This window comes from Gorilla gorilla, chromosome 1, assembly GCF_029281585.2.
Source record: "Gorilla gorilla gorilla isolate KB3781 chromosome 1, NHGRI_mGorGor1-v2.1_pri, whole genome shotgun sequence".
NCBI lineage: Eukaryota > Metazoa > Chordata > Mammalia > Primates > Hominidae > Gorilla > Gorilla gorilla.
This window is the reverse complement of record NC_073224.2, coordinates 87,509,883-87,536,311: the sequence shown is the minus strand read 5'-3', so window position 1 is coordinate 87,536,311 and position 26,429 is coordinate 87,509,883. Positions and strand designations below refer to the sequence as shown.

Below are 26,429 nucleotides of genomic sequence, written 5' to 3'. Positions count from 1 at the left end.
ATTTCCTAACGTTTTGGGATATAGAGGATTTATGCCCCAGAAACACAAATATCTCAGACTTAAATTTTAGAAATTATGTTCTGAAAATTCCTTCACCCACCCAGATGCTAAATTCTCTTTCCCCAGGCTCAGCCTCTGCTGGTGGCTTAACTGCTTTTTTCCCTTTTATTTCTTATGTAGAACAGTTTAGCTACACTTTTAGTTTCTTACCTTAGTACAACTTATTCCCCTAGAGCCTCACCTACTTCCCTCTGTATCCTAAATGACTTTGCCTACATTTCTCTATACAAAACTTTTCCTGCTTGAAAAGAACTACTGGACCAGGTGCAGTGACTCATGCTTGTAATCCCAGCACACCGGAAACTGAGGCAGGAGAATCACTTGAACTCAGGAGACCAGCCTGGGCAACATGGTGGTACCTCCTCTCTACAAAATATTTTAAAAATTAGCCAGCCATGTAGCACATGCCTATAGTCCCAGCTACTCGGGATGCTGAGATGGGAGGATTGCTTGAGATGGGGAGATTCAGGCTGCCACTGCACTCCAGCCTGGGTGATAGACCAAAACCCTGTCTCAGAAAAACAGAAAAACAAACAAAGCAAAGCAAAGAAAAAATAATAGTATTTCCTGTTAAGGCATTTAAAATTTTTTTCCAATTTTGAATTTTTTTTTTTTTTTTTTTTTTTTTTTTTAGTAATATACCCCAATGCCAATCAATGCAGCCTGCCAAAAGTCTTCATCCACAGTAGCCCTGGGAAAGAGGAAAAATCCTTTACAGAGAATACCCGTTCCCATTAGAAGTAATCTCAGCGTTTATCATTAATTCCACTGGAAGTAGGAAAAAACAACAAAAATAAGAGACTAAGATTTCAGACGACGTGAGATACCACTTTTGAATGCAACTCCATCCTTAAGATAAATGCCCTGGATCTTAAATACAACTTTTTCTCCTATAAGGGTGAAACTTCTTGCTAAAGATCCAGACTTTCCTTAGGGAAACTTGAAGGCAGATGGGAGGAGCTTTAATTTCCTATAAGTAGGAGCTCTTCATTTCTCTGGAACTTTCCTTCTTTGCCAAGCCAAATTTAACTCCTTCTTTAAATTATAGCTCCAGGCATCATTTCCTCAGGGAAGCCTTTTCTGAATAGCCTATTCCCTAGGCCTCAGCCCCACCCCACTCAACACAGACTGTGTTGGGTTCTTTCAAAGTAAAATCAGTCCTCCATATCCATGAGTTAATGCATCTGCAAAGTCAACCAACCACGGATCAAAAATATTTGGAAAAATAAAAAAATTGTATAAAGTTACAAAAAGCAAAACTTGAATTTGCCATGTGCTAAGTACTACATTGAATCCACACAAATTAAGTGATGTGTAGGCATTGTATTAAGTAATAATAGTAATCTGGATGTGAATAGGTTCCACGCAAATACTATACCATCTTATATAAGGGACTTAACTATGCTCAGATTTTGGTGTCTGAGGGGGTACTGGAACCAAGCCCCCAAGATACCAGAGGATGGCTGTATTTCCTGAGCATTCTGTACTTCTCACTAAGATAGCCTTTATCATATCTTATTATAATTATTATGACTTGAGATAGGATCTCACTGTGTTGCCCAGGCTAGTCTCGAGCTCCTGAGCTCAAGTGATCCTTACACCTCAGCATCTGAAGTAGCTGGGACTATAGGTATGTGTCACTGTACCCAGTCTACAATACATTATTGCAATTTATTTGTCTGATTCTCCCAGTATACTGAGAGCTTCTTAAGGGTCTCAACTCCTCTTTGAATCCCCAATAAATAAACATGATATCAGGTTCATAGCAAGTCTTTAATAAATGCCTGAATTTATGAATAGAAAATGACAGTTGAAATAAATATTTACTCTAAATCTCCTATTCTGAAATGCGTTCCAGTATACCTTATATGATGAAGAAGCTACAGAAACTTGATGGAAGGAAGGCTAAGGAGACCTTCCAAGACAGCTTTTCCTCATTTTTTTATCATTTTGGTTTGCCTCCTTCATGAAAGATTTTCACAAATCATGAGTTTGAATACGGACTTACATTTCAGTTACGCATGTTTTCCCCAACCTCTATACTTTAGCTTTCAACCCATATGTTGTTTTGAGAAGTGGGCCTGTACTTAATATCCCTACCTGTAAATAATTCCAATGAAAGGATAACTTATAAAGCAAATGAAAAGTTAATTAAAAAATAAATCTAATTGACCTTTTGTGGATGTGGGTGGAAGTAGTTTAACTGTACTTCTAAGCTTTTATAACTTAATATAACATCTATTTAAAAATTATAAGTGAATATAAATAAACTTTATTACAGTTCAATTTTAAGAAGTATACAATTAAAAGGTAAATTATTTAGAGTGATTAACCATCCCACTTTTCCTGGGATTGGGGGATTTCTCAGGATGCTGGTCTTTCAGTGTGAAACCTGTGACAGTCCTGGCCAAATTGGGAATGGTGTTGGTCACTCCAACTAATATATGACATTGAGGTGAGGGTTTTCTTTCTTTTTCTCGGTTAGACAAATGTTTCTTCATTAAACACATGATCATTTTCTCCAGGATTATTTTGTAATCACTGAATCACTTAATAGGTATTACAAGTTATTGCATGCAAATCACTTCGAAGAAAAGAAATTACTAACACATAACTTTTTAAATATATACTCACTGTACTTGGATTACTTTCAATTTTCTTATGTTAAAATGCATTTAAACCACTTAATACTTTCCTGAAAATGTATTTTTAAATTATTTTTACATTTGCTAAAGTTAACAAAATGCTTATAAAATAAATTAAGTTGATTACCTAAGAAAAATGTTTCTTTTACCATAAACTAGTAATAGAAATGCTTGGCACATGTTAATCTGTGGATATGCCTGTTATCTCTGGTTAGGTATAAATGCCTTCTCTAAGTGTTGTTATGTACTAAATTGACAGGCGGGAATATGAATTCACCTTCCATTTTCTCATCAATAGAGTGAGATAAAATCATAACAGAGTAGAGAGAATTCTGTTTTATTCCATTTCTACTCCGTAGAACTAAGGATTCTTCCATTTCCCTTTTTCCATTTCATCAATTTAACCTTCATCTACTCATCCACTTGAGATAAAGAGAAAAAAGGTAAACACATGGTAAATAACACCCGACTATTTCTCACCATGTCTATTACCACCATCCTGGTCCAACTCACCATCATCTTGTACCTGGATTATAACTTCCACTCTTGTCTTTAGACTATTCTCAATACACTAGTAACAATGATTCTTTTAAAATCAAATTATGTCACTCTTCTCTCCAAACTCTTCAATAACTTATGGTCCCAGTTAGAGTAAAAGCTAAAGTCATTATGAGGACCTATGAGATCTGCCCTGTCCCTCATCTCTCTGACCTTATCTTCTACCTTGCTCATTACATGGTGTTTCTAGATTACCTCAAGCAAGCTCCTCTCCCAAGGCCTTTGCAGTGGCTGTTCCTTCTGCCTAGGATGCTCTTCACTGAGAAATCGGCATGGCTGGCTTTTTCAAGAGCTTTATATGTATATATGTTTACATATATTTATACATATTCAAGTCTTTATATGCATACAGATATATGGAAATACATTTGTATACCTATACACTGTGTGCCAGGTAGTATATGTGCCAGTAGAATATATAAATATATTTTTATATATTTATATACACATAAACTTGAGCACACATGTGCACACACCCAAATTTTTTTGAGACAGAGTCTCACTCTGTCAGTCAGGCTGGAGTGCAGTGGTGCGATCATGGCTCACTGCAGCCTTAACCTATTACAGGCATGTGCCACCATGCCTGGCAACTTTTGTATTTTTTGTAGAGATGAGGTTTTACCTTGTTGCCCAGTCTGGTCTGTTGTTGTTGTTTGTTTGTTTTATTTTTGTTTGTTTGTTTGTTTGTTTTTAAATAGAGACAGGGTCTTGCTATATTGACCAGGCTAGTCTTGAACTCCTGGCCTCAAACAATCCTCCCACGTCAACCTTCCAAAGTGCTGGGATTACAAGCATGAGCCACTGTCCCTAGCTAAATCTTTTCTTAAATATCACTTTCTTAGTGAGCCCTTCTCTGATGACTCCAACTTATAATGAAATCCTATCTACACTTCCTTAACTCAGGTCGCTTCCTTTCTTCATTTTCCATCATATGAAATACTACGTATTCTATTTTTTATTTGTTTATTATCTGTCTCCAACTAGAATGTAAGCTTGGTGCCCTGTGAGGAGATTTTATCTCTCTGTCTCTCTCACTTTCTCATTTGTTTTGTTCACTGGTGTATCCTTGGTGCCTAGAATACTGCCTGGCACACAGTAGGCACTCAAACATTTATGAATGCATGAATGATTGAAGGGCAACTATGAAGTCCTGTAAGTCAGCTTTTCTTAGCTTCCTGGAAACTAAAATTCCAAAATTGAAATTTTCTTTTAAAATAAAAATAATGAAATCTGTTTAAAAAGTAAAGGAAAAGGAAAAAACCCCAAGGAAATGGTAATATATTGATTCTGAATAGTAATTTGTGTCTCAGTGTGACCAAACTGACCAGATCTGCTTAGAGACTGTGTTCTGTTAAGACAATAGAGGAACCCAGGGCTGAGATGTCAGGACTACGGTGAGGAGAGGAAGGAGCTAAACAATATAATCTATTTCTTTCACATTTTCAGTGGAGCTGGCCTTGACTTCACAGACAATGACATTTTATTTATTTACTTATTTTTGAGTTGTAAAAACTTGACATTTTAAGTTTTATTTTGGAAGAATTGTAAATTTATAGAAAAGTTACTAATAGACTACAGATAATTTGTTTTTGCTATGAATCGTTCAAAAATAAGTTGCTAACCTGATGCTCCACTACCTCCAAATATTTTAGTTTATATTTCTTACCAACAACTACAGCCTCCTATATAACCACAATACAGTCTTCATACTTAGACCCTGGTGAGGTTTCACTAATTATCTCAATAATGTCATTTATAGCCAAAGTATCCTGACTTGGAATCACATGCTGCATTTAGATATCATGTCTCTTCAGTGTTTTTCAGTCCCGAACAGTTCCTCAGTCTTTATTCAACTTTGTGACCTTTATATTTCTAAAGATTAGAGGCCATGGGCATGTCATATTTCTGTATAATTGAATTCAGTTATAAATATTTGGCAGGAATATCACAGAAATAATGTTATATTCTTTTTATTTCATCCTATCTTGTGGTATATGATTTAATTTTCCTCCAATCTATGATATTCACTTTGATCACTACATTTTTTTAATATTTCTTATTGTCTGCCAGCCTATGTTAACATTATTAACTATAATGTTAAGGGTTTTTTTTAATTAATAAATATTTTGTGGGAAGGGATTTTGAAACTATATATATCCCATTTTAAACAAAATTTTGATTAATTAATTACTATTTGTCTAAAGTCTTGGTTTCCTATTTTAGTAACAATGAATAGATTATAACGTGTTGCTATCATGATTTACTTAGATGCTCAAATTGGTTTCGATTCAACTAGTGGAACCCCTTCAAGCTGGCTTCTGTGTCCTATTGACATGTCACCATTACTCTGGCATAAAAAGATTTTCCAAGATCATATTGTATTTTGCTTCCCCCAGTTCTGGAATTTGCCATTTCACTTCTCTGAGGATCTTCATTTCCTAGAGTGAAGAATGGTATTTAGAAGTCAAGATCTGGAAACTAGGTATGTTCTTTGCTATGGAATATGTGTATGGGAATACATGCATATATATATATATATATATAGAGAGAGAGAGAGAGAGAGAGAGAGAGAGAGAGACAGAGAGAGAGAGAGATGTATTTTTCTGAGTGTGTACACATACACACATTTATATCTTTTATTTCTACATTTAATCTGTGTATATTGAAAGCCATGCCTTCATATCATATCTCCAATTTCAATTCGAACACAAAGTTCATTGCAGTTTTCTCATTTTCTGTGTTTGTATATCTCTCCTCTGAGAGAAATCTGGCTCCTATTGTCTTTAATTTATCTAGTTATTTGATGAATTCTACCACATATAACCAATCTCCCATATCTGTCATCACCTATTCCCCATGAAGATGCTCTTCTCATCTCACACAGGCTTCAATATCCTGACCGAGGCGATGCCTCTCACCTGAATGCCTTGGTCATGCCAATCAGGCTCTGAACCACCAGGCCAGATCTCCCTTCTGTATCAATGCCCATCTGGCACTGGGCTGCCTCCAAGTGTGAATGCTCTCTTTACCTCACTCAGGTTCTGACTGCCCATGCCAGGCTGCTCCCCAGGATCACAGGCCCTCCTCTCTGTGCATAATATCGGGCACCCTATGCCAGGCCATTCCTTCTACAGGGAAGCCATGCTTACCCCACCTGGGCTCTAAAACCCCATACTAGATTGTCTTTCCAAGTCTGAACCTTCCTCATCTTACGCTAAGCTGTCTTCAGGTGTGGATGCTCTCTTCTTCTGAGATTTCCTGTTTAATAGATTTTGGATATTCATATATGTGTATATACGAATATAGATATATGAATATATACATATATACACACATTTATACATATATATTTAACAGATCTGTAATATTTTACGTATCATGTCATACTACAATATGAGTGGTGAAAACAAGGCAAATTCAAAAGTCTGGGGGAAATCCTGGACTTTTTTTCTTTAATAGGACCATATTCTATTTCGAAAAATCTATTCATTTGTCCAGTACATGACTCTTCTTCCATTCATTTGTTCCACCATCAACTATTTATCAAGTGTTTTCCACATTCTAGGTACTCTGCTACATGCTAGAAATACTAAGATGAATAAAACATGATCTTGGGGAACAATTTCAGGAAGTAGACAGATGGTAAATAAATAAGTACAGTAAAATTTAACAGGTGATATAAAAATAGTATATATAGGGTAAAATGAGGCCACAAAAGATGAAGTAGCCATTCTGTCTGAGGGTGTTGGGATCAATATTTAATTCTCAGGTGCTTGGGCAAAGTTTCAATAGCTGAGGAAGTTTCTGTCAATAAGACAATAAGAGAAGGATATAGAAACAGAAGAAAGAAAGAAGAAAGACACTGGTTTATTAAGGAAGAATAAACAGTGTGATATAATATATAATTTTTTTTTCTTTAGACAGAGAGAGTATCACTTTTTTGTCCAAGCTGGAGTGCAGTGGTGCAATCTCAGCTCACTGCAACCTCCACCTCCCGGGTTCAAGCAATTCTCCTGCCTCTGCCTCCTGAGTAGTTAGGATTACAGGCGCCCGCCACCATGCCTGGCTAATTTTTATGCTTTTAGCAGAGATGGGGTTTCGCTATGTTGGCCAGGCTGATCTTGAACTCCTGACCTCAAGTGATCCGCCTACCTCAGCCTTCCAAAAGTGCTGGGATTACAGGTGGAACCACCCGCCCGGGCCAGTTTGACGTTAGTGGAGGGTAAAGTGCAAATGCAGAGGACAGAGGAAAGGCACAAAATGCAGCAAGAAATGAGGCTAGAAGTAGGAATGGCTGTTTCATGGAGGACTTTGAAAGCCTTCCTATGGAAGGTAATAGGGAGCCACTGCAGGGCTTTAAGCAGATATTTTAAATAAATTATAGAAATGCAGTCTTATCAGTCCACACATTATATTTTATTAAAACTTAATCTCATTATTACTTTGTAGATAGTAAATAGAAATTGCAAGTCTAATATTTCCCCCCTCCCTAATGAATTGTCTTGTGCACCCTCTCCTTTTTGGACACCACTTCTAGAGAGACCGAAAGAAATTTTGTTAATACATAATGAGCATTCCTTCCAGCTATAAGAACTGGAAGGGGAAGAATATGCCAAAAGCACAGACATCAATGATGAAATGATGTCAATCTGCAACATATATAGTTACAAACTGATTTAATGGTCACTGTTAGGCTGAACTTTCTTGTGAATCACTTTATAAAATAGCTCTATATCTTAGAAAATAATTTGTAAGAAGCAGGACCCATTTCGATAGAAAAAATATTTAAATAATAAGTTAGTACCAGATGTTAGGTATATATATATATAATATAGCCAGTTTATTCATTAGTTCATCAAATATTTATTGCATGGCCATTAGGTACCTGGCCATCTTCCAAGCACTAATTATATTTGCACATCTTATCACCAAGGGTCTTTCTTTAGATATGGGAGTGACTAGGCAATGAAGAAATGAATTTCTAAATTATTTTAAGATAATATAATACATGAATAGACTGGCACATCTGCACTTTAAGGTGAGATTACTATTTAATTATCAATTCTATCTCTTCCTAGAGCTAGATCATACATTCTTCAAAAAACAAACCTGTATTGGTTTGATCATTAATATAAACCTAGTAGCACCTAGCAGTTACCGGCATGCAGTAAGCATTCAATATCCATTTGTTGGCGAGGTGGAGAGAAAAGGGGGAAAGAAAAGAATAGAGAAAAGGAATCAAATGGATTCTGAAATTCTGAGACCAAAGAGAAAGAGCCATTTTATTGTCCTCAAAACATAGCTTGATTGTAACTACTATAGTATTTCTTCTGATTTGAAAACCCCCATCAAAGGCGTACAGTCCTGCCTGACATCCTGGATCTCCACTTAGAAACAGAATGTAACTCAGGAGTCTGAGACACAAGATAATCAGTTCTTAGAAGTATATGCCTTCTCATTCAAAAGTTCATTAACTTTCAGGTTTTAAGATAAAAAGTATTTTTGTTATTATAAAAGTAATATAAGTACTTTAAAGAAATTTTGCAAAATATAGGAAAACAGAACTGAAACATTATCATATTTCCACCTCCTAAAGATAACCACTGGTAACATTTTACACGTTAAATCAGTTCCAAATTTTAAAATCCCTGTGGTGCAACTTTCTATAATGCTATGAGGAACTTATAGACAACTAAAATGAACCAAAAAAACACAGTAGAGTAATGCCATCCATACTTAATGAGACGAGATTCAGGGCCCTGAAAGAGTTTCAAGATTGAGCTATCATGAGGTTACGAGGTCCTTAAGGAAATATAACGTATTCTAGTCATCTTTTTTATGCCCCAGCAATAGGACCCAGGAGTGAGCCTTGCACATACTATTCACTCAGTAAATGTTCCTTGAATAAATACCTAGAAAAAAAATGAGAATCAGCATTGTTTTCTTTTCGGGACTCTTCTTTCTATGATCGTGAACCTGCTCACTCCCCAGCTCCTCCTGAATGACCCCATCCTTTATCATTCCTTGCGCTGAACATTAGTTCCAGCAGTAATAAAGAGCTTGCTGTAGCCCCAAAGTGTTGTTGTCTTAGGCATTCAAAACTTTAACCATATCATTTGCCACCTTCATCACTAAGATAAGTTCTAATTCCTTACAATTCAGCTCAGAAGCCATGTCTCCCCTGACATTTGTCACATATCTTGTCCATTTTCTTTTGCTACAATATCTGAGACTAGGCAATTTATGGAGAAAATAAATGTATTTCTGCTGGGTGAGAGCATTTGAAAATATTTTTTAAAAGTTATTTCTGTAAGAAATAACTAAGTTCTGAAGGCTGGAAGGTCTGAGAGCACGGCACTAGCATTTGGTGAAGGCCTTACTGTGTCATAACATGATGCATGATATCACATGGTGATAGGGCAAGAGTGTGCATATCAGCTCAGGTCTCCCTTCCTCTTCTCATAAAGCCACTAGTCTCACCATGTGGGCCTCACCATGATGACCTTATCTAATCCTATTACCTCCCAAAGGCCCCACTTCCAAATACCATCAACATATACACATGGGGATTAAGTTTCCAACACATGAACTTTTCGGAAACACATTCAAACCACTGTGTCACACATTCCCAGGCTGAGCTAAGTGCTATATTTCTGGGTTCCTAGAGTACCTGCAGATATCTAACAATGCAATTGCCATATTGCATGGAAATTAGCCACTTACAGTTGTTTACTCACAGGCTAAGATCTTTGAGGATTATATTATATCAACTTTATTACATAATATATATATAACAAAAATAAAGATAGAAAAAATATATAATTATGTGTGTATACACACACACACACACACACACACACACATATACGTGTAATTTTATAGCAATAGGGTCTCACTATATTGCCAAGGCAGGTCTCCAACTCCTGGCCTCAAGCAATCCCCCTGCCTTATCCTCCCAAAATGCTGGGATTACAGGTGTGTGCCACCATGCCCAGCCTGGGCTTCTATATATTCACAAATACTGACATGGGCTCAATAAATATTTATTGAATAAATGAGAGAACAAAAGAATGAATCATCTTATTTCTTTCCTTTTTTGTTTTAGTTTTTATCTCTTTAATTTACTTCTGTTTGTTAGGTCAAGCTGATCACTCACAGTTTTACTTACCTTAAAAAAAAGTACAAAAACCCCTCTTGCCCATCAAACAGAAATCAGAAATTTAAAATGTTAAAAATGGCAAAAACTGTTACCTTTACTCATCTAGCCAAAAAGCAATCCCTTCTTAATTTATTATAATTAATTTTCAGTAAACAGCATCATTACCAATTTCTTTCAATGGCCTTTGCAACAGAGTCACCTTGTAATCATTACTCTATCACAACCACATGTATTATTTAAGTATCTATTCTTTCTCCCTGAAAAGATATAAAGGAGGTCCTGCCGACTTTCTCTATTGATGTCATCAGGTCTGTCTCTTTCTATTTCTAGAGCCTCTGCCTTTAATCTCTTCCAATTTAGTTTGACCTAGTTGCATCAAAGTAACAATTCAGTATAGTCAAAATTAAGCTGCATACAAGGAATTCCAATATCCTATGATATGGGATTCAAACTAAATAGAATTACAATTTTTATCCTGGCTTCTAAGGCTAAAATCACACCCATCTCTACCAGAATTCTCTACCATATTTCCTCTATCTAAGAAAATGTATTTCCTTGTGCTTCCAGCTATGTATTTCCCACTGAAGTCAAGAAAATATTCTTGCTGTATACCACAGTAAATTTGCAAATTCCTTCATTGGTGTTTTTGCACATGCTTCAGATCTTTTCTCATTCTCTTTGTGCCCTAATTTGTCTTTCATACCCCTGCTTATATCTCTCTTCCTTTAAGTTTTCTTAACTACTTTCAGGTTATATTAACTGCTCTGTTGCTACACAATCCAACATTTGGATTTTACTGAAATAACAATATCCTTATTTGCATGTGGCACTGTAAGTGTTCTAAAAGATCTTTATGTATATACTTTTAGATCACTGACAACAGGAGTGTTGTTCTCCCCTACTGGGCTTAATCTAGCAGCACTTTGACACAAGATGATTTCTTAATAGATGCTGTGGATTTATTGTCTTACATCTAAGGGTGTTCAATAAATGGCCAGGCATAGCGGCTCACGCCTGTAATCTCAACACTTTGGGAGGCCGAGACAGGCTGATCACCTGAGGTCAGGAGTTCACGACCAGCCTGGCCAACAGGATAAAACCCTGTCTCTACTAAAAATACAAAAGATTAGCCAGGCGGGGTGGCACACACCTGTAGTCCCAGCTACTCAGACGGCTGAGGCAGGAGAATCACTAGAGCCCGGGAGGTGGAGGTTGCAGTGAGCCGAGATTGCACTGCTGCACTCTACACTGGGCAACAGAGTGAGACTCCATCTAAAAAAAAAAAAAAAATTAAAAATAATAAATAATGCCCTGAATAAAATTAAATTGAGTTGGCTGCTCATCTTCAATAAACTACTTATAAATAATAGTAAAATACAGGAAACAGTACATTTACATTAAGGTTAGTGTTTAAATCATTAATACTTCCCATAATCCTATCAAGTTTCTAATATTTGCATAGAGCTTTATCATAGCGTTCTAATGCTGCTTCTACTTGTCACCCCCCTACACCTATACACACATACATACATGCACTGTTAAATGTCCAAGAAAAAGTAGTTTGCTTTAGGAAGAAAACCCAAAGCAAACTGAAAGGTATACTAGTGAATACCAAATTTCACATAAGTCTCATTGCCCATATTTATTTATGTATTGGTATGTTGCCACTGTATTATAAGAGCTTTATTTATGGCCCCCCTATGTCAAAGGATATATAATACCTTAGATAATTTCTATTATGAAGCTTGAAAAATGTATTTACCTGGACAATTTAGCAAGAAGAAAGAAAAAAAGAAAATGCGATAGTAAATGCTTCTGCCTATTCTATATTGTCACTAAGTTAACAAAAAAAAAATATCTTTCTTGGAATGTTATGTAAAAATAAATTTTATGAAGTGCCATTTTGAATTAAAACTTTGTATATTATATTCATTTTTACATTATTTACTTAAAGGAACAAACGAAAAATTTTAAACCTGTTAAAATAGTGAATAGATAACACAAACTAGGATAATATTTTAAACAATAACTTACAGGATCAGCAGGTCCACAAAATTCTCGAAATGTCTTTGTAGCATTATTCTGTTGAATCTCCATTGCTACACAAGGGCCAGAATACATTTCTGTCACCATGTCCTATGATATGTAATATAAAAGAATGAAAAGAATTTAACAATTTTTAACTCTCCTCTTTTAATTGTTTCACTGTTCCACTAATGCCCTTAAAGTCATCTGTGACTTCTTCCCCACTTATATCCCACATATCAAGCATTCCCAAATTCTGTCCATTTTTCCTTGAAGAATATTTTTTAGATATGCTCTCTCTTCTCCATTCCTATCACATTTTAATGTAATGCTTTATCATCCGACATTTTCATTATTTGGAATGATCTTCTGGTATATCTTCCTTGCAAAGGCCTTCTTGAATACAATGTTGTTGAATTCACATTACTAAATATATATATATACATTTCAAAGGTTTTATCCTGAAAAACCTTTGAAAAATCATAATGCATTCTAGCAACAAGAAATAATAGGACCAGATTTATTCTCCCATATTAAACATCTAGAAACTAGATAAAATATATGAAACAATAGTTTTCATACACTGGGTGATGGGCAGCACAGGTCTATGACCCCTGAAAGTATGGAAACAGATTAGGTGAGCTGTAGAATTGCTCTGTCTTACTGTCTAGAGGCAGTTTCCAGACCAGTAGACCAGGTAGAGGAAACACAACAGAGCCCAACGCTCTCTGAGTTGAAAAGACAAAGACTGCACTTCGGGGAGGCCAATGTAGCCTTATTTTCAGGAAAGAATACTGGAGAGATGAGGGGAGTATGCAGAAAATAAGCTACAGGATCTGCAGAGGAGTTCCCATGAGTCTTTGGCTACTAATCTGTCACATGTGTACAGCAAACTACTTGAGGCTGGGGAAAGAATTGCCAGAAAGTAAACCAAACAACTCAGAGACAGCACAAGGCTGAGAAGAGTTTATGTTTCTACCAGCCAGAGTGAAAGGCCTTTTTATATGATATATGGAGCATCAAGGAGAGTCCTCAGAAGGGTACTGCACCATAGCAGTTGGCCTAAATTAGCCCTAGATTATAAGATGCTCTATACCCATCCTACAAAGATTAAAAGCAAGACTCAAAAGTTTCAAATTGATTCCAAGCGATTTAACTAGGTGCCAAACCAAAATTGAGCACTCTTTACAAATCTACCATGTAGCAATGTAAATTTTACAATATACAGTATCCAATAAAAAAAATTACCAGGCAGGCAAATATGTAGGAAAATACTAACCATTACCAGAAGAAAACTCAATAAATAGACCCAGCAATTAAATAAATGACATAAAAAGGATATTCAAACAGCTATTATAAGCTCCACATTCTCAAATTATACAAGGAAATATAAACTTGGTGAGGAGAAAATAAAAAATATTTAAAAGATCCAAATAGAACATCTAGAGATATAATCTAAGACATCTAAATTTAAAAATACACTGAATGGGGTGAACAGGATAAGACACTGCAGAAGAGCAATAAATTTGAAGACATTCAATAGAAACTATTCAAAAATAAGCATGGAGAGAAAGAAAAATGAAGAAGAAGAAAAAGGCCCTGCTGTGCAACCATGTCAAGCTGTCTATTACATGTGTAATTAGAATCTCAGAAGAGAAGAAAAGGTGATAAACATAAAATATATTTTTTAAAATAAGTGCTAAAAACTTTCCAAATTTGCTGAAACCCATAAACCTATAGATCCAACAGAACCCAAGGATAATAAATGTAAAGAGAAGTACACTAGGATGCATAATAATAAAATTAGCTAAAAACAAAAACAAAAAGCTTTATAAGCAGCCAGGGTGTTGGGGGGGCGGGGGGAAGAACATTATATAACAGTGGGAAAAAGATAAGGATGACAACAACGATGACCAAAAAATGTAAATCTGTATTCTATACCCAGGTGAGAAAATATTTTTCAAAAATGAAGAAAAAAGGAAGATGTTTTAAGACAAAAAAGACCTGATACAATTCACCATCAGAAGCATTATATAATAAGAAATATTAAAGGAAGTTCTTTAGGCAGAAGGAAAAAAATGCCAGACAAAAATATAAATCTATACAAAGCAACAGTAAACATGTCGAGTATAAACATAAAATGCATTTTTATTTTTTAGTTGCTTTATTTTTCTTTTTTTTCCTTTCTGTTGTTTTCTTTTCTTTTCTTTTTTTTTTTTTTTTTTTTTGAGACAGAGTTTTGCTCTGTTGCCCAGCTGGAGCACAGTGGCACGATCTTGGCTCACTGCAACCTCAGCCTCCAGGGTTCAAGCTATTCTCATGCCTCAGCCTCCTGAGTAGCTGGGACTACAGGCGCCCACCACCACATCTAGCTAATTTTTGTATTTTCAGTTGCTTTCAAACATAATTGTTCAAAGCAAATGCAGTGTATTGTTGGGTTTATAGCATATATAGATGTAAAATGTATGAGAACAACAGCACACGGAATAATAGGGGAAAAATATAAGTATACTGTTTTAAGATTCTTAGCTCTCTATATAAAGCTGTATAATGAAAAACATGATCCAAGAAAAATGCCTCTCATAGTGTCTAGAACACTCAGAAATAATTTTTTTCACCCTCTTGAATAGGAAAGAATACTTTAGGCAGAAGTGAAAATGGATATAAAGACTTTGAGGCAGAAGTACAGTAGGGATATATGAAGATCAGCTTAGAGGCTAGAAGCTGAGTGAGACTATGGGAAAGTAGTAAGAGATGAGGCCAGACCATGCAGGGTCATGTAAACCATTTTCATGACTTTGAGGATTTATGATACACAACATCAAAGTAAAATAATTTATTACAGAATATATTTGAATATTGATCCAAAAGCAGTCATCTCAGCTAATACAAACTACAGAAGCTAAAAGAGGAGGAAAGGACTTCAAAATTTATACGGTACTCACAACTCTACTCATTAGAGTTCCTGAGTGTATCCCCCAAAGCCATTTTGCTATTTCACAAAGGTCATATGTAATTGATTTTTTATGGATAATTATATTGAGTCTGATTTTCTGCCTCTGATATTGAAGTACTGCCTACACATAAATGTCAAAGCCAAATTTTCAGAAGGAGCAGAAGGCATGAACAAGTTTTCCAAAAACAGAAGAGTAAATTTTGTCTGCTCTTCTCCCTCCCTTCCTTGTTTCCTTCCTTTTCCTCTCCCTCCTTTTTTTCCTTTGTTTCTTTCTTTCTTCTTTTTCTCTCTCCCTCCTTCCTTTTTTCTTTCTTTGTCTCTCTCACTCATTCTCTTTCAGTGTTGATTACAGATATCACTGAAAATAGACATACAAGGCTGTCAAAATGTATAAAATGGAAAGAAAAAACATGTTAAACAAAGAACTTCATCAAAAGCATAACATGTTCCTTCAAAAATTGACTCAGAATTTTTAAGTCACCCTAGTTTTTAATTAAGTCACAAATTTTTTAAACAAAAAAACAACCTTTCTGTTTCCTTTACAGCCTTTTGACTGCTGTCCTTAGGTAGCTATGTGTAGGATCATTTGATTTCATGTCTATCTTCTCCAGAGCATAAGCTCCATAAATGCAGGCAGTATGTTTTTTGTTCATCACTGATTATTTGGCTTATAGCAGATACTCAATATATATAATAAGTGTGGATCATAGTAACAGCATGAGATAGGAATTATCACCTTTTTATGACTGTACATGTTGAAGCAGAAAATACAGGTGTAAATAATCAACATGGAATCTACTACCAAAGAATTATGTCAGACTAAATAATAATAAAAACAACAATAATAGCAGGTAATATTTACTGAGTACTTTTAATATGTGAGACAGTTTTACATAATTTATTTCATTTAATTCCCACAACAATCTCATAAGGTAGGTAATAGCATTATTCCCATTTTATAAATGGGTTAATCAAGCTTTAAAGAAGGTAAATAAATTGTCGATGGTCATATAACTAGAAGATTTAAGATCTGAACCTAGTATCTGACTCTACAGAGGGGGAAGAAAAAAGAAGAGAATTGAATTTAGGAAGCTGCAGGCTGGTTGCAATGAATTTTGGGAGATATGAAAGGTATACAGTTTGAAGAATGTAATGTGGAAATAACTGACTGGTTAACATCAGTTTACCTCAGGTTACTTTTTGTTGTATGGATGAAAGACAGAGAAAACTTCATTATTATACCAAACAAAATTAGCCTGTTTGGGAAATTTGGCTCGCTCTCTCCTGATTTCTCAGAAGGTCAGATAACAACCTAGCTCGTTGACACAGAACTTTAGTATGAATGACTCTGTATTGATTTTCAGTCTGGCCGTTTGGGACCTAGTACAGGAGCTTAGTCCAAAACACTGCATCCTATGCTTTTTATTTAACAGTACAAATGTTTTACATTTACTTTTATACTTACATGATATTCGGTCACTACTCCTTTATAAACTTCATAGAATTCCTCAACATTAACCCGATCCATATTGAACTATATTAAAAAATAAAACAAAACAAAACCATAAACCAACCAACAAAAGGGAAATAAATAAGCCACACTTAGCACTTAACACTTGTAATCTCTTCTTTACTCTAAAACATAAACTTTACATAGATTACTCTTTGAAGAAAAGGTGTTATTAAACATCAACTCATCAAGAATAATAATGGATAACAGCATCACTCTAGGTTCTGTACGTGCATCATCTCATTTAGCCCTCACAACCACCTTACTGCATAGGTAGTATTAATGGCTCCAACTTACAGATGAGACTACTAAGACTCAGAGGAGTCATACAACCTCCTCAAACTGGCATCCTATCTTAAGCAGTCTGACCCCATTGATCATACTTTTACCTACTACACTACACCTCTCTCTGAATAAAACCTCATTCTTGATACAAAAGAAGATTTATATGCAATATTAATTATACTATTGATAGATTAGTGGCACAAGAAAGAAATATTACTAAAGAAAAGTAGTTCAGACTTTTAGAGGAGACAGAAAACAATACCATTTTCCTCCCAAGCATTCGGAAAAATCCCTAGTTAGTCTGGTTTGTGTTAAAGCACTTATACAAGTCATGTGGACTTCCTGCTACTCTTCAAAAAGAACTGTAAAAGTATGCTTACAAAGTAAGTCTAGAAGGACTTATTCTTATCAAGGCTGAATTTAAATTTAGTTAGGAATAAAATTTCATTAAATTCTAAGGTTCTCAAAAACTAAGACCTTATTTTTTTAAAAAAGTAGCCTCAGAATTCCCAGTTTTACTTTCCCTCCATTTTGCTTGTTTATTGTTGCCAGGATTGAAGACCCACTGAGAAATTTCTGCCAATATGGACAATCATTTAAGCTAGGAGGATTTATTTTTATGGGCAACATTACTACCATAGGGAGGAAATTCTGTTGGATTTCAGTGTTTTATCCAACATTCACATATGTTTTGCTAAATGCAACAAAATACTAATAGAAGATATCATTTATTAAATACTTAGAATTTGAGCCAGAAATGATTATTTTATTTAATCTGCTGAGTAACCCATTTAGGCAAATAATAATGCTTTCACTGCCTAGATGAGAAAACTGAGAATAAGAATGCTTGACATTTGGCCAAGGCCACATGCCTAGAAAACAGCTGACCCAAGATTCAGAAATAGATCTTTCTGACTCCACAAGTCCATGACTGTGTTTGCTACTACACTACCATGCCTTACCTATAGGCTCAATTAATCATTTTTAAAATTATTTTTTTCATTAGTACAAACTATACCCCATCACCAATCACTATGCTAAGCTGTAGATCTACAATTAGGTCAGTGTTTAAAACTAACATTTCTATATTTTTTTAAATAGGCTTACATGTCATCCTACAATCTTGTTAATATATCACCAAGCTAATACTTTTAGAAAGTTTTGACTGACAATTACTTTATAATTCTAGGTAAGATTCTTCAAATATCAATTTTCTCATTAGTCTTTAAGATTTGCTCAATGACTTTGTAAACTATTTCCCTTTTTTTTTTTTTGGCTTATTGGCACAAAATAGAACTCCAGTTTGTGTCCTGGTCCTTGATTTTGGGTAATCTTAAGACTTTAGAAAGCTGTTTCTTTTCAGAAAATAAAATACAAATAATACCAGTAAGAAAATTCTCAGCTTCAAAATGGCTATTTTGGTATTTCACTATCAAAAAAGCATAAACTTGCTGGGCTTCAAACACTGTAAAAACCAAATTGTTTATCTGATTTATATAATAATCTGTCGCCCAATTTCTAGTCAAATGTACCGATGAGTACAGCACAAAGGTATGACCTCTACCAAAGTGGGTGTTGTTTCTCACTGAAAGGTTTCCTAGGAATGTATGAACAATGCAATTTTGAACAAGCGTGGGCTCTGAAGGTGCAGCGGTACAAGTGCCAACAGAGTTGCTAGAATACACTAACTCCAAAGACGGTCTTGAGAGAAAGTCCAAAAACCAGCAAAAGGCACTGGTTAGGGAAAAAAAAATCTGAACTGATTCTCTTCCTTCATTATTTTTTTAGTTAAGAATCCAGAAGACAGAAAACTCATCACAATTTCTCACTTTGATTCTACTTTTTGGTTATAAGAACAAAATACAGTTTTTGGTCCTTATTTATTTTGCAACTAAAGTTTCCAGAATTGTATAAACTTACCTTATAAGCTTAAATTAGGTGTATCATTGAATATTACTTCTCTCAGTAAAATATTATATGGGAAAAATCATTTCAAAAACCATTTTTTGACTACAGGAAGGTTACTGAGTTCAGTAAGTATGTCTTTTATTTTTAATGTGGTTCATGAGTATACAGGGAACATTCAATGTAAAGCATTTTATAACTATTTTTGAAAAAAATCCTCACAAATATTATGGTTCATTGTAAACTACCTACCATCTGCATAGCTGAGATTTCAAAACCTGCATCTCGGATAGCCATCAGGATCTTTCCCAACAGTCCTGAAAATGAAGGACAATGAGTGAAAAAATACAAAATTTTAAGACATTTTAGTTTCTTAGAAATGCAAATTTTTTACAGCAAAGTACTTTTTGTTTATACTCTATATTTAAAAAAACACATATTTTGCAAGAGAAACTAAATTAAATTCCTAATACTAAGCATTAAATCTAATCATTTGATTTCCTTAGTAAGTGCTTCAAGAATATCAACAATGGTTGTGAGGTTTATGCAAAAAACTTTTAAAATAATATTTTGCCTTTAAAGCCCCTGAAGTCTAGGTGATATAGAGAACATAAAAATCAAACAATTATAAATGGCATTATTTAATACAAAGAAACGAAATGCCAAAGTACCAGATACAGAAGGAATTCAAACAAGAGTTCAAAGAAGGAGAAAAATCAAATTGTAACTGAAGAGATAGGAAGAAGCTTCAAGGGGAAATGAAAAGCATGAATGGTCCTTAAAGGCTGTGGACAGATGGGCTTATACGGGGATAGGAGAGAAGGCACACATCTGGGAAAGTGTGAGCATATTTAAAAGACAGTAAGAAGACAGAAAAGAAAAACAAATAAAAAAGGAAAAGAGATTGAATTCAAATCGATAAAGGCCTTGGATACCAACATGAGGAATATAGTCTTTATCCTACAGATGAGTGATTTCTATATTGGAGTCTATAGTCTCTGGGGGAATGGGGCTGACTTTGAGATTCCATTTGTTTCCTATAAAAGTCTAAGTTTCTTTTTTTCAAGTCAACTAAAAACTCTGTCTCTTACACATACATGCACAAAGGCACACACACACACACACACACACACACACACACACACACACACATTCTGGATCATCTGGATCTTACCGAGTGACCCTAAATCACCATGTACTATTAGTGTCTGAATGTGCATTTGTATTTACTCTCTTACCATAGCCAAGTAGTGCTATTTTAATTGTAGCAGGCTGAGGGGTGAGAAAAAGCCAGAGGTGGATCTGTTTCTCAAATGATACATCTGTACCAAATGAAGGCCAAATGATATCATAGCATGCTGTAGAAACAAAGGTTCTCAGAAGCTCGAAGACAGAAAAGTGGTAGATTAACTGAGTCATCACAGTAGAACAGGCTCATGCCTAACTCAGAGTCTGTACTATATTCACGTTAAGCTTGTTTTTATGGCAAATAACATCTTCTGTCACATTAATGCTATTATGTTAAATTCTGTTTTATATTTTCCTTGCTATGAATTTGCAAATTATTTTAGCTATGCACTTGTATGTGCAAAAGTTTGTATTTAGTTTTACATTTGGACATATTTAAGTTGTATCACTAAAAATTAAAATAATTTATGTCAACACTGAGCGTCCATGAGAATAGTTTTCCTTCAAAAAGAAACACTGCCAAAAGAAATGAGAAGTCAACAAAAATGTTGAGTGAGAAAATACAAAACTAAAGTAGTATTTTAGGAAGGTCACTAATGCAATAGTGATGAGCAAGCTGGTCTGAAGAAAAGAATAAGTAGTGGAAAGAATAGCAAAAGCTTTTGAAATCATTTAGAATGCTGATTGGAAAAAAATAGGCCATGATATATTTAAATATTTTCTCTCTTATTTTGAACTTCAAAGCGTGGATGGCAGCAGTAGAGAAAGGAGGTAGTGAATATAAGATATTTTCAAATAAGAAGCAATGGGATTAAACTGGATACAGAGTATGAAGATCAAAGAAGGATAAAAGATGATTTCAAGATTTTGAATCCAAGTGAATGGAAGAATGACAGTACTTTTAAGAAGAAAACAAATAATGATGAAACCAAATTAATAAGGGGAAAGACACTGAATTATTTTGGACATAGAAACCCAAAACATACTAAATAGCATTTATAGAGTAGGAAACTGATCAGATCTTGAGGATGCGGCATATCCAATGGCTGAATGAGTAAAATAAACTCCCTGCACAAAATTAGTGACATGGGATTGCATACCAACAGATAGAGTTATAAAGACAGAATAAGAGGTACAGAGAGGTTGGAACTGAAATGATGCCAAGAGGCATTTGGAGACAGTACTTTATATAAAGAGCTGGAGAAGAATACATATTCAAGGCAAAAGGAACATTAAGCAAAGGTAAGGAGATGTAAAACACCATAGTTCTGGAATAAAAGTATCTTCATCTTACTGAATAATAGAGTGGAAAGGAAATGAGACAGAAGAGAAGGGAGCAGAGAGGTGGCAGAAGCCATGATAGAAGGACTTATGGACCATATACAGAGGTTTGGATTTTATCCTGTAGGCCAGAAGTTCTCAAACATTTTGGTCACATAGACCCTTTAGCTCTTAGATAGTACTGAAGATCTTTATATAGGTTATCTCTATCAATATTTACTATAATATAAGTTAAAGTGTGCTTATTCTCCTTTACTTGACAAGTGGTAGTTTCTTAGCCTTTATATAGGTTATCTCTATCCATATTTATTATGATATGAGTTAAAACAAAATCTCAAAATATTTAAATATAACAAAAATCCTTTAAATGTTAACATAAATAACATTTTGTGAGGAAAAAATTATAATTTTTTAAAAATTTGATCTAAGCCAAAAGGCCAGGAAGAGATTATAGTATTTTTTTTAATTAGTGAGAAGAGAGATATTGTTTTACATTTTTTAAAAATCTCTTTAATGTCTCATTTAATAAAAGGCAGCTGGACTCTCACATTTACTTCAGCTTTCAATCTGTTGCCATGTGTTGTTTTGGTTGGAGTATACTTAGTTGAAAAATAGTGGAATATTTTAATAATCTTTTACAATAACTGTGTATATTTTCCTTTACTTGATAAGTGGTAGCTTCTTAAAAGTTTGTTGCAATGCATAATCTAAAACCTTTATCAATAAACTTTTTTTTACCCTGTTACATTAAAATCCACTGGTCTATCTTGTATGTACTTCGAACGAAACTATGATATGACTCAGACATGATTTTTAACATCACACATTAATCATTTGGCAAATACCAGCTCACTGAGTTATGCAGATTTTCCAAATGCTGATTAATTTCATTATACGTCAAAAATCAATTAAAAATTTGTTAATATCATCACCAATTTCATCAGAATAGTCTTTCTATTCTGTTATACAATGTATTGGGAAGTTGTCAAACTGAAAGTGGTGAATACAGTTTTCCAAGGTTCTAAGTTTAGTTTTCCTTTGTAGTTTATCTTCACTTGGATTTTATCTTTCGCAAAGGCTATTGTCAGTTGTTTTCTTTGATATGATAGGCTTACTTAATTTGAAAGACAACGCCTGCCAAATACCCAAGTCTGAATAAGCACAATTTGTCTGTCAGTCATTCTTTCAAGTAAAAATGGTATTCCATAAAAGAAAAAGCATCTAATTGAGCTGACAGTGCAAACAATTGTGAATAGGATTACTCACAAATGCTTTTCCTTAAAACCATTATATGGAGCTTTATGTGTACTTCACATTACTTCACACAGAGTATTAAAAAGACCTATATTTGAGGATCAAAAAGTAATACAATTATTTTTACTGCATCTAAGATATTCTTAACTAAGTATGGCTTTTTTTTTTCCCCCTGCAGATGCATGATGGTTAAAAATACAATAACTACTAGCACAGTTTGGTACCACTGCCTTGATTCATTCTAAGGCAGTGGCAGTTTTACTCACCATCGCTTTTGCACCATCAGTGCAAATGACAACACATTAAAAAAGGCAATTAAGTATGAAATCAGCTTTGGTCTTGCAGATCCATAAAAGGGTCTCATTAATGATAATAAAAAATGATTACATATTAACCCTAATCTAAATATGAAATTTAATCTAATCTAAATATTAAACACTATGCTTTAATCAATATGAAAAGAAATTTATAATCTATATCTATTACAAATTCTAAGAATAAATAGGACAAGTTCACACGATATATAGGAAGATGCTCACCATAGAATTATTAGTAATAAAAAAATTTTAAGTTCTAAATAATAAAAAACAGGAAAAAGTTAGATAAAGAAGAATAAGTTCCTACAACTAACTTTTTACTCAGACTTTAAAAATCACATTTTCAAATATTATTTAATTGCATAGAAAAAAATTCAAAGTACGACGTTAGTGCAATTCAAAATTGTATACATAGGATAATTCCCAATTCACTTTATAAAACTAGTATTATCCTGATATTGAAATCATACGAAGACAGTACAAAAAATGAAACTACACTCCAATAGCCCTTATAAATATAAATATAAAAATTCTTTTTAAAAAATTTTAAAACAATAATTTATTTACTTAATATGAGAAAGGGTCTTACTATGTTGACTAGCCTGGTCTTGAACTCCTAGGCTCAAACAATATTCCTGCCTCAGCCTCCTAAATATCTGGGATTACAGGCACATACCACTGTATCTGGCTAAACATAAAAATTATTTCCAAATGTTAAAATTTTAGAAATTTTATAATTTCCAATAAATTTTAAATTTTATAAATTTAGCAACATATACAAAGAATTATACACCATGACCAAGAGAAGTTAATTTCAGATATGCAAGCCTGGTACATTATTCAAACTATCAACCAATATATTAACAGGCTAAGGAAGAAAAATCACATGAACACATCAATATATGTTGATCACATATCTATCTATAGATATATATCTGCATATATTGATACAGAAAAAAACATTTGAAAAAATACAGCACTCATAAATAAAAAAACTGTAAGAAAAAAATAGGAATAGAGGGCAACTTCCCCATCTTCATAAACAGCATCTACAGAAACCTACAACTAACATAATAGTGAAAGACTGAATGCTTTCCATGCAAGACAGTAAACAAGGCAAGAATGTCCATTCTCATTGCTCTGATTCAATATGGTGCTGGAAAATTCAAGTCAGTGCAACCAGACAAGAAAAGGAGATAAAAAGCATACAGACAAGAAAGGCAGAAATATAACTGTCTCTATTTGCATATGACATGACTGTCTATATAGAAAATCCCAAATAGCCTAAAAAAAAAATCTAGAACTAATTATTTCAGCAAGGTTGAAAGATACAAGGTAAACATACTAGATCAGTTGTATTTCTACACACTGGCAATAAATACTTGAACACTGAAACTAAAAATATAATAGCATTTATAATCACTCAAAAAGAAAATAAAATTGGGTGTGAATCTAACCAAAAATGTATAGAACTTGTGTATGAAAACTACAAAATGCTGGATGAAAGAGCTAAATAAATGAAGAGCATACAGTATTCAGGGAATACTCCACACAATAAAGATGTCAATTCTCCCTAAATTGACAAATAAGTTTAACAAAATTGTTATCAAAACACCAGCAAGTTTTTTTTGTAGCAATAGATAAGATTATTCTAAAATTATATGGTAAGATAAAGGAACTAGAATAACTAAAACAATTTCAAAAAAGAAAAATGTGAGGTAATCAGTCTACTCAATTTCATGGTTCATTATTAACTGCAATAACCAAAAGATGGTGTAGTATTGTCAGTGATAGAGATCAATGGAGCAGAACAAAAAAATCCCAAAATAGAACCACACAAATATGTCCAACTGATTTTTTACAAAAGTGCAAAAGCAATTCAAATTAGAGAGATAACTTTTCAACAAACTCAGTAAAGTTAGGAAATAAAGTCTCCGAGAAAAAAGAGTTACTTCCCAGAAGGAAGTCTACACAATGAAAGGATAACACAAATTTGGAGAAACAGCTAGTTTTTTCTCATCTATACATGGTGTAAGCTAGTCACATATTATTACACATAATCCTCACAACGCTGCTATGGACTGAATATTTGTGACCCTCTGAAATTAAGATCCTAACTCTCAATGTGATAAAGGTAGGGCCTTTGTGGGGAAGAGGTGATTAGATAGCAAGAATAAAGCCCATGTGAATGGCATTAGTGCCCTTATAAAAGAAGCTCCAGAGAGTTCTCTTGCCTTTTTCACCATGTAAAGGCACAGTGAGAAGGTGTCATCTATGAAGAAAACCATGAGCCCTGACCTGAAACTGAACCTGCAGGACCTGATCTTGGACTTCCCACTATGGAGAACTGTGGGAAATACATGTTTGTTGTTTAAGATATCCAGTCTATGGTATTTATATTGTAGCAGCTCAAATGAACTAAGATAATGCCTACGAGGAAAGTACTATTATAATCTTCATTTTATAGACGTTGAGTATCTATATTCAAGGATTAAACAATATGCCTTAATAGCTAGTAAGTGATAGAACTGAATTTCAAACCCAGTTTTGCTTGCCCCAGAGCCTAAGATTATATTATAAGAAAATAAATAATCAAAATATTCAGTTGGCATATGTATATACCTCAATTAAATAATTAAATAATTTATGTATACGCAAAAATATACATGTGTATATATGTATATATACAGCTATGAAACATCTTTTTGATCTTCTGAATATATACTATAAAATCTTTAACAGAGATGGTTATAGAATGTATATCTAGTAAATTCTGAATTGTTCAGAGGATCATCACTTAATTTAACTTACTGATTATTCAGACTTTAAGATTTCTTTCCTTCTTACCATTCTGATTCTTATCAATTTGGCAGAAAAAGGAGGAAAAAAAGATCACTTTATTGTTTATTAATAGTTCTAGAAAACTGCTTAATAGAGAGACCATCATTAAAAATTAAGTTGTTGGCCGGGTGCGGTGGCTCACGCCTGTAATCCCAGCACTTTGGGAGGCCAAAGGCGGGAGGATGATGAGATCAGGAGATCGAGACCATCCTGGCTAACACAGTGAAACCTCATCTCTACTAAACAAAATACAAAAAATTAGCTGGGCATGGTGGCGGGCGCCGGTAGTCCCAGCTACTCAGGAGGCTGAGGAAGGAGGATGGCGTGAACCTGGGAGGCGGAGCTTTCAGTGAGCCGAGATTGCACCACTGCACTCCAGCCTGGACCACAGACCGAGACTCCATCTCAAAAAAAAAAAAAAAAAATTAAGTTGTTAAAAAGTAGA

The 26,429-nt window shown here is 34.3% G+C and overlaps 1 protein-coding gene across 5 annotated transcripts in view; it reads right to left on the bottom strand.

The window, feature by feature from the left end:
• NME7 (NME/NM23 family member 7) overlaps positions 1-26,429 on the bottom strand; it is a 233,283-nt gene that overhangs the window by 89,475 nt on the left and 117,379 nt on the right. For all 5 annotated transcript variants that reach the window (XM_019026417.4, XM_063711061.1, XM_055365600.2 and 2 more), the window contains 3 exons: positions 19,356-19,420; positions 16,869-16,937; positions 12,457-12,558 (listed from right to left, as the gene is read on the bottom strand). In XM_019026417.4, coding sequence (XP_018881962.1) covers positions 12,457-12,558; positions 16,869-16,937; positions 19,356-19,420 — 236 coding nt within the window. The remainder of the gene's footprint in view (positions 1-12,456; positions 12,559-16,868; positions 16,938-19,355; positions 19,421-26,429) is intronic.